The sequence below is a fragment of the Grammomys surdaster genome, unplaced genomic scaffold (genome assembly GCF_004785775.1).
Source record: "Grammomys surdaster isolate TR1022 unplaced genomic scaffold, NIH_TR_1.0 275, whole genome shotgun sequence".
NCBI classification, from domain to species: Eukaryota; Metazoa; Chordata; class Mammalia; order Rodentia; family Muridae; genus Grammomys; species Grammomys surdaster.
This window is the reverse complement of record NW_021604716.1, coordinates 2,393,070-2,402,578: the sequence shown is the minus strand read 5'-3', so window position 1 is coordinate 2,402,578 and position 9,509 is coordinate 2,393,070. Positions and strand designations below refer to the sequence as shown.

The following is a 9,509-nucleotide window of genomic DNA, read 5'->3' as shown; positions in this document are numbered from 1 at the left end:
GCATGGACCACACTATGGACGGGATGGGGTGATCAGAGCTGAGATGCAAAGGGCAGGGGATATGGGAGAGAAGGTACCCTGGGGTTCAGCCCTACTCTTGTCCCAACTCTAGCCAAGCTGTCCCTGCACTCAGCCCCTTAGGATTTCTCCCTGCCTTTGGCCCAGTGTCAGATATTTCACTGTCAACATGAAAAAAGAAGAGTGTCACTATAGACAAATAGGGTCCCAATGGCCAGCTAGAAGGGGCACTCCACTTTGTTGATCATGGACTCTAAGATCCAGCTTCTACATGAGATCACTACCATAGAGACTTGATTTTGTACCCTGCCCTTGGTCTAGGGAGCTTTCTTAAGACCTCTTTTTCTACCCCCAAAACACTATCTTGTGGTCCTGGCCTCAACCCAGTCAACAGGGCAAGTTTCTCCTTCAAGTTTCTGAACTATAAAGCCAGAAAGCATACATCCAAATACACACTACTATATACACACAGTAGCACCAGATATAGACACAAGATATATACAGCAAATACCACATGAACATTCAAAAACATACCATTCGTGTAGCACCCACTAAATACATGCAAACACAGTACACACACACACATACACACACACACACACACACCACTTTTTTCTAATTAGTTTCTCTGTTGTCTATCACACTCTCCCATTCAACCCCTTATACAAGTGAATGATTGTTCTAAAACCATAAATTAAACACTTGCTCATTTAAACTCCAATCTCTCTTCCTCTGGCTTCCAAAATCTGAGCACAAGGTGAGAGCCAGCAGAACCTTTCATGAACTGTCCCCTAGCATGGCACCCAGCCATTGTCCCCACTTTCCTACCCCCAACAAACAATGATGTGACCAGCTACTTTTCCTGACATTCCTCATGGTTTGACCCCAATCCTCCCATGTTGCCAGTCACACACCCAAAATGTATTCACAGGCTGAGCATGGTGGTACACACCTTCAGTCCAGCACTCAGGAGGCAGAGGCAGGGGGATCTCTGTGAATTCAAGGCCAACTTAATCAACATAGGAAGCTCTAGGACCATAAGGGGGGAGGGTGCCTGTCTCAAACAAGAAATATTTATTATTCTAAACCCCTTTGTTGCTCACCTATTTCCTAAAGGGCCCCTGCCTTCCTAGTTGGAACCAGTCCCTTCCTCTTCTCTTCCTTGGGAAGGTAGGCAGTAAGATGATTCACCTCCTGTGACTGTATCTCCTGAAAGACAGATTAGAGTACCCTGATCTGGTCAGGGCAGGTATACAATGGAGACTAGATGGACAGTCACACTCACATGTCCTCCTTACCCCACAGATCAAAGTAGAAAACCAGCACGACTACCAGGACATCACCAGCGTGGTGGCAATGGCCAAAACCTATGCCACCACGGAGGCCTTTATTGATTCCAAGTATGACATCCGTATACAGAAAATTGGATCCAACTACAAGGCATACATGTAAGTCAGTGGGCGGGGCTGGAAGGTGGGAGGAGTCAGTGAGCAGGGTCTGGAAAGTGGGAGGAGCCTGCTTCCTTCTACCAGGACTCTGTTTGTCCTCATCACTGATTCTGTTGCAGTTTAGCTCAGGGTAGATCTCTCTTCAAAGGGGGGAGGGGGGAGAGAGAGAGAGAGAGAGAGAGAGAGAGAGAGAGAGAGAGAGAGAGAGAGAGAGATTGATACAAATCAAGGACTCATTTGAGGACCTTCCTGAAGAGTCAGTATTTTTTATGTCATGGAGAAAGATGTATGGTCTGGTCTGGTATGTGTATTGAACAGCAAGCTGTTATTCTGTGGAACCAACAAGATTCATTCAGAAGACATATCAGATTCTCTGGTTGCAAGCAATAGAAACTACTTCTGAATATTTTGTGTTTTGCTTTTTTAAAAAATGTCATAAAATCATAGGTGATTAGAAAATTTAAAAACAAACCGAAATCCCATGACATTGCTGATTGCAGAAGCATTGAGATTCAGGGCAGCCCCAGTAATGTACAGAGCCAGAAGTGACAGCTGATGGTCATGGCACCAACAGGTGAAGGATCCACCAGTGTCTTCTGTAGTACTGTCTCAGAGTGTCATCTCTCCCTTGCTTTGGTGAGAGAAAGGCAGGAAACACATATGGTGGTCCCAGCAGGAAGGCAGGCAATTTGAGCAAGATCACTGCCTGGTGGAAGTGGACGTGGTACCTCTAAAAGAAGAACATGAATGCCATGTGTCAAAGGCAGTCAGTCCCCTGCCTCTACTTCAGTGTGAGTCAACAAAGGTTGGGCTAACTGGGGCAGAGGCCATCAGTTTCAGTGTGACTCTGGAGTAGGTGGACAGGTTCCCCCTTGCAGAGGTCTTACCTGCTTCTGGGTCTCTGTGTCTCCATTTTGGAATGTTGCTGGCTCCACTTGAAATGGTGAGACCCAACAGCTAAGTGTGGCCTTCTTGTCACCCTCATGCAGCACTGACTGTGGTCACAGCTCCATATCAGGAAGCTGCAATGATTGGCCACATACAGTTGAACAGTCTGTCTGCCCATGTGATTCTACACAGCACAGCTCTTGCCTGAGAATCCGGTGGGCAAGCTACACTGTCGCCTGCTTCTGTAAAGATGCCAAGTCAAGCAAAGCTGTGCCTATTTGTGCTGTGCCTGTTCATGAATGCATTCACTGCCATGGCTTTTCACCTGGATTGCCTAGGCCATCAGAAAAACACATCTCTGTGTAAAGGGCCAGGTGGAGACTGGTGAGATAGCTCACTTGGGAAAGCACAAGCATGAGGACCAGAGTTTGATGCCCAGCACCCACCTAAAAAGATATGATGGTGCGCACTTGTAATCCTAGCCCCCAGCAGAATCCTGGGGCTCAATGACCAGCCAAGTTAAGAAAATTAACAAGCCCCAGGTCACAGTGAATCTGTCTCAAAAAACAAGGCCAATAGCCTTGGACAACCTGATGTAAAACACTCAAGCTAGCTTCCATAATCACTCACATATGTGTGTGTGCTCGTGTGCGTGTGTGTGTGCGTGTGTGTGCATGCGTGCGTGCGTGCGTGTGTATGAGACTTTAAATAAGTCTGGGATATGTCAATGAATAAAGCACTTGATTTCCAAGTATAAGAATCTAAATTCAGTCCCCAGATCCTACATAAAAAAAAATATGAGATATGAGGGAGAGTATGGTCATGTAAACCTTTAATTCCAGTACATGGAAGGCAGGCAGATCTCTGGGAGTTGGAGGCTAGCCTCATTTACATAGAGAGTTCCATAGCCAGAGTTACATAGTAAAGCCCTGGCTCACAAAGCAAAACAAAACAGAAATAATTAATTGAAATAATATGATTACAAGTGTAATCATATGTTCTTGTAATCCAAGGACAAGAGAAACAGAGACAGAAGGTGCTCTGGGGTTCCATAACCAGCCAGTCTTTCCTAATTGGTTACCTGTAAGCCAGTGAAAGACCTTATCACAAAGGAGACAGATGGCATTCTAAAGATAATACCCCAGGTTTTCCTCCAGACTCAACAGGTACACATGTACACACACCACAAACACACACACAAATAAATAAAATAAGAATAATAAAGGGCTAGGGGGTGATTTTAAGCTTTGAGATCCATGCAGTTGGTTGCAACTGTACAATTGCCTGGGACACTGGAAGTTGACAGAGAAGGACATAGTCTCAGAAAAGAGATAAAAGCCAATTTTCAAGGGATCGTTCTGCACCTTCATGTTAGTCAGTCACCCTCGTGTGCTCCAACCCTCCAGGGCAGGCCAGAGCGGTTACTGCTTTCAGTTGTCCTCTCCCAGTCTTGGGGGTCAGATCTCCCACTCCTGCCTCAGCTGGGCTCATCCCAGTGAGGTGCCTCAGTGCATTCCTGTGTCACCTCCTCCCCTCATGGCTAGAATTTGCATTTGACATTGGGGTCACCTTGCCCCAGTTTCTTTTCTGGGGATTACCTCATTGCTGCATCCTTCAGGCTGAGCCCTTCTGGCCTGACAGCTCCAATCTGTCACTGCCTACAGAGAGTCCTGGACCCTCGGCTGGTCCACATCCAAGGATGGGACTAACATAAAACTTCAGCTGAGACTGTCCTCCCGGCCCATAGCCTTTCAACCTCCCCTGGCCCACATCCTGTTTTGCACTCAGGCCCTTTCTGATTGCTGCCACTGAGATGTGACTGCTTTTAGATTCTCTTAGCATATACACCAGGACATACATATGCACATTTCCCCACTCATATGCATGCATCCATAATTATTTCTCCATATATCTGCATATATATGACTCTAAATGGAGTCATACTGCTGTCTGGACTTTTATCCAGTACCACGTGGCTCACTTTTGCCCTCCCTGATTGCTTGTCTAGACATCCATGCCAACCAAAGAAAAGCTGGCTTCCATCATTCATCGCTCATTGGGTTATTTACTTGACTCTCATCCATGAGAACAGTTTTAGCCTCTGCCTGGTGGTCCAGTGGGAAACAACTCCACCAACCACTGTACATGCTTATAGGAAGCATCATTTACCTCCAGTCTTAATGTCTTGACTCTTTGTCCAAAGTTGCTCAGACCAGAAGCTTCTCCTCCACCTCCAAGGTGTACATTTGATCTTATGTACTCTCCCACCCCAAATTCATATTGAAAGTCCACCTCTTCTTAAATGGTAATCTTAGGAAGAGGGTTCAGAGAGGGGATTTTGCCATCAGGGTAGCACCTTCTACAAAGTATTCAATGCTTGTTCTAGTTCCATTGTATTACTGAATGTTAAAACACTCCGAACAAAAGCATTTTAAGGGAAAAAATGTATTCCAGTTTCCAATTCTATCACTAAAAAAGGTCAGTGCAGAAACTCAAGTAGGAGCTTGAAGCTGAGTCCATGAGAATGTTATTTGCTGGCTGACTAATAGACCCAAGCTTTTAGCTTTCTTATACAGCCCAAGAACACCTCTCCAGAGAATAGTGCTACCCACCATGGGATGGATCCTCCTGCGTCAGTGAACAATGAGACAGTCTCACAGACATGCGCACAGACTAATCTGATCTAGTCACTCTCTCAACTGAGACGCCGTTTCCCAGTGATTCTAGGCTGTGTCAAGTTAAGGCTTCCCCTCTATCAGGCAGGTTAGATGAACATTCCTGAGCGCAGTGCTGGGGAGAGGAGAGAAGAGGAGGGGGAAGGAGAGGAGGAGAGGGGAAGGAGGGAAGAGAAAAGGAGGGGTGGGGAGGGGAGGGTATGGGAGGGCAAATGAGGGAGGGGGGGATAAGAGAGTAAGGTAAGGGAAAGGAAGGAAGCAGGGCAGAGCAGCCTATGAAAGTCCAGGAAGGTGTGCTACAAGCACATTCAAATGAAGCCTGAAAGATGAGCAAAGACTTGGGAAGGCAAAGGTGGTAACAAAGGCTGCCTGAGCCAAAACTGAAAGTGAGTGTGTAAGGTTCAAATCAGAACAGCAGCCATGCTCGGGGAAGCCCTAAGAAGGAAGACAGCCATGACTGAGGTAGAATGAAGTCCAGAAAAGGAAATGAGAGGGGTGAGAACTCGGGCAGAGGTCACAGAGCCTTCCAAACTCTTCACCATGGGAAAGTGGTCACTTCCTCCCTAAGACCATTTTTCCTACATTTAAACCTTTTTTAAATTCCAGAATCACAAGGTGGTTCAACGCCTCAGTTCTCCTCAAAAACAAGAGGTCGTGCATGTTAGTCATTTTTCTATTACTGTAACAAAGTACTTGAGCTAGTTGATGTAAAAGGAAGAAAGGTTTATTTTGGCTCACAGTTTCAGAGGTTTCAGCCTATGGTTTCTTGTCCCTGTTGCTTTGGGCCTGTGGTAACACACTCATAGAGACTGCTCACCTCAAGGTAGCCAGGAAACCAAGAAGAGACAGGAAGTACTAGGGTCCCTTCAAAGGTGTGACCCCAGAGCCCTGACTTCTCTTTCCCAGGCATTACTCGCTAAAGATTTCCTCACCTCCCAATGGCACCATAAGATGTTAAAAGTCAAACCTGGGCTTGTGGGATCTAGTTTGGGGACATTGCAGCACCAAAGTTTGTGCCATTTTAATGGAGGTGTCAGCATTTTTTAAATTTTAATCTAGGGGCTGGAGAGACAGCTCAGCAGTTATGGAACTTTTATTGCTTTTGAAGAGGACCAGGCCTTGGTTCTCAGCATCTCCATGGCACATACATGTCACACTGCATACAAACAAAATATTCAGACACAGAAAATATACAAAAAATATAAATAAATACAATTTAATCTTTAAATTTCAAAGAAAGTTTAGAAAACAATACATAACATCCAAGAATAAATAAATCAGTCAACATTAATGGGAATTACAGAAAGAAAAAAAAAAGAAGACAGAACACAAATATAAAAGTACATGCTATATATAATTTGGGCCACATATTTGAAACAACATCTCCTAACCATAAAAGCAAAGAAGGAAAGCAGATTAGTGATAGAAATCTCTATAATGTCCTTGAAGTGTGGTTTGTTCTAACCCAGGAGAACCTCCATCTCTGGAAACTGGAAAGCTAATACAGGCTCTGCTATGCTGGAGCAGGTGGCCATGACGGAAAGGTAAGAAACAAAGGGTGTGCAGAAAGATGCGCCAGTATCCGGTGAGAATGACATTTCAACCTCTGCCCAGTGTCCCCACCCATAGGGCACTTCCCGGCTTGCTTTTCTATCTGGTCAGCATCAATGACAGGGGACCTGTCAAAATTACATTTACAGATGGTGGCAGTTCAGAGAAATTAAGTGGTTTGTCCCATGTTCCAGAAGTGAGTGTGGAAACTGAGGTTTTGGCTTCAAGTCTTCTGGGTCCTGCCCTGCTGCCTCAGGAGAGCAATAGGAGCCTTCACCAGTCCCCAGTTGTTTGCAGATATCTAGGAGAACGCAGTTAATGACTAAGACATCGTTAAAATGGAGATCTAATTCCTCAGACCATATGAAGAGGGAAAAGCTAATTCCCCTTAAGTGTGAGTCCTTTAAGGTACTCTGGGTGGGGGAACCTATAGGTCTTTCTCACTTTAAGCATTACCATGTTTGACCTCCTCCGTTGAGGAATGGCTGGGCACCTGCTCTCTGCACCAGTCACAGACACCTCCCCTAGGAACCCACTGGACACTGCCTGCAAGCAGGTAGTAGTAGTGGCTAGAGCATGTGCTCTAGGGTCAGTAAACACTGAGTGCCTGCTGCATGCCACAGTGTGCTGAGCAGCAAAGAGGCCAAGGTAAAAGGCACCGAGTATTTCCTCTAAGAACTGTGGCACAGCTACAAGCGTCAGAACACAGCATTAGTCTGTGCTTTGGGGACTTACTAGCTTTTGTTGATGAAAGATCAAGAGGCTTGTGTTCAGGAGAGGCTTAGGACCCCATCCCCACCCCCTCTATTGAAATCATTTCTTTCTTTCGTGGCCATGTTGGATCATACTTTCTCCAACAGAGGTTCATAGCAGCAGCAGGCTTAAAGCCTCACTGTCAAGTCTGACAGAAAAGAAGCACCCTTTCCCTGCCTTTCATCCAAAGCCTGAGATGGAACCTTATTGACTGCTTAGCCAGGCTTTGGGTCACATGATCACCCCTAAGACAGTCACTAGCTGAGAAGGCTACGGTGCTGCATTTGACTAAATCTATGTCAAGTTTCTACTCTGGAGGTTGGAGTGGGGCCTACCTCTGAGTCTCAGGGAGGGATGTAATGCTGTTTGCTAAGTCTTTAGGAGGAGGGAAACTAATTGCCCCTCTAATAACAGTCATCTTTCCCTTCTTCTGTAAGGGAGGAGGCAATTGTAGCCTAATACACTAATGTTAGGACACGTGAGTCATAAACACTTGCAGTAGGAACAGGGCACCCAGTGAAACTTCGGGAAAGAGAGACCAGGAAAGGGTTCCTGAAGGAAGGGACACCTGAATTCCATCCTAAAGAACAAGTGGGAACCTGAGGAGCTAGCTTTGGTTTTATCTCTATAACTGTGTCATAAGCACTCACTGTGGCCTGTAGTTTTAGAGCTGAGCCTTGGAGAAACAGTGGTAGTGAAAAAACGACATCAGCCCAGCCCCCGTGGGACTGCCAGCTCAGGAAACCACAGGAACCAAGGTGACTGTCCCAACCCTTCTAGATAAGTTAGCAGGCAATTCTGAACTTCTTCAGCTGGACAGTGAAGACAGCAATAGTCAAGTCTGCATTGTCATCTGAGAGACTAAACCCATGACATGTGGCCTCCAGGTTGGCTATCTGCCCTTCTCAGCAAGCCTAGGTGGGGGCTACAGCATCCTCTCGGAACTCCCTTATACTAGCTAGTCTTTTGGGGTTGTGCCAGATGCCAGGCACATCCCCGGGGACACTCATGGACAGCCAGTGCCCTCTTCATGGCTGTCCCAGACCGTAAGTCTTATCTTCTCTATGACTCCAGAAGATCGCCATGGAGACCTCCAGGTTGCCACCATCCTGTGGTTTGGCTCAGTCTGAAGCCACAAGGATGACTCTCATAGGAACCTTCACAGAACAGGGTCTGCTCAGCCTAGCATACACTGTCCCTCATGTACTCATGTATCTAGTACCATTCCGACAGTCCCAACGCCCCTGGAGATCGTTAATCAGGACCAGCCCCTCCTTGGTTCCCTGCTTGTTGGGGAGCCTGACTCCTGAGCAACTTTCATACCATTTAATCAGTGCTGGTCAGCCTCGTTGAAGGGAACCTTTCCCATCTTTCCTGGCCCCTGGGGCTTCTGCCCCTGGGGTGATGCACACAGACGACCTGGACATTCATCATTTGAAAACAGCCTCTGGAATCTGGTTGCCTCCAGTCCTAAGTCTAGACTTTTTCTATCTCTCCAGGAAGAAGCTTGACTCATGAGTGCGTCTCAGGCATTGTGCTCCTTGAGCACATTCTATGAGTTGTAGGAAGAACTGAGAATAGGTAGCAGCCACCCAGTAACACAGGGCAGGGTCCTGAAGCTGACCACTTATTTGTACATGGACTCCATTATCCTTGTGTGTCCCAAGCACAAGACTCAAATGAAAGAAACTGAGACATCTGGAGGGAGAGGGTCTCCCAGAATCACTAAGGGAATACTAGTAAATATCCAGATCACAGAGCAGGTCATAAGGTACTTGCCACACAAGCATAAAGGCATGAGTTTGAGTCCCAGATCCCACATAAAATGTCAGGCAGGTATGGCAGCTTGCAGCCGTAATCCCAGCATGGGGGAGAAAGACACAGGAAGACCCTGGGACTTGTTGGTCAGCCAGGTTACACTGTTTGGCAAGTCGCACATTCAGTGGGAGACCTTGTCTCAAAAAACAAGAGGGAAGGCCGGAGGGGAACAACTCCCAAGGTTGGCTTGGTGTCCTGATACTCATGCTTGCATATATGTGATCCTACCCAACATGTTTGCATGCATGTGTGTGAGTGCACACACATGCATACTGGCTCCTCCATGCCATGGCAGGGTCCAAGGTCCAAGTGAGAGAGAGAGAGAGAGAGAGAGAGAGAGAGAGAGAGAGAGAGAGAG

General features: G+C 46.5%; 1 protein-coding gene and 1 long non-coding RNA gene across 2 annotated transcripts in view; one reads left to right on the top strand and one right to left on the bottom strand.

Moving 5' to 3' along the window:
• The window catches only part of Syn3 (synapsin III), a 416,223-nt gene that overhangs the window by 391,817 nt on the left and 14,897 nt on the right, over nucleotides 1–9,509 (top strand). Inside the window, exons 7-8 of the mRNA XM_028776968.1 lie at nucleotides 1,324–1,466; nucleotides 6,499–6,573. Of these exons, the coding sequence (XP_028632801.1) occupies nucleotides 1,324–1,466; nucleotides 6,499–6,573 (218 nt within the window). The remainder of the gene's footprint in view (nucleotides 1–1,323; nucleotides 1,467–6,498; nucleotides 6,574–9,509) is intronic.
• The window catches only part of LOC114628985, a 5,301-nt gene continuing 2,147 nt past the window's right edge, over nucleotides 6,356–9,509 (bottom strand). Inside the window, exon 3 of the long non-coding RNA XR_003712578.1 lies at nucleotides 6,356–6,881. This is a non-coding gene — a long non-coding RNA (uncharacterized LOC114628985). The remainder of the gene's footprint in view (nucleotides 6,882–9,509) is intronic.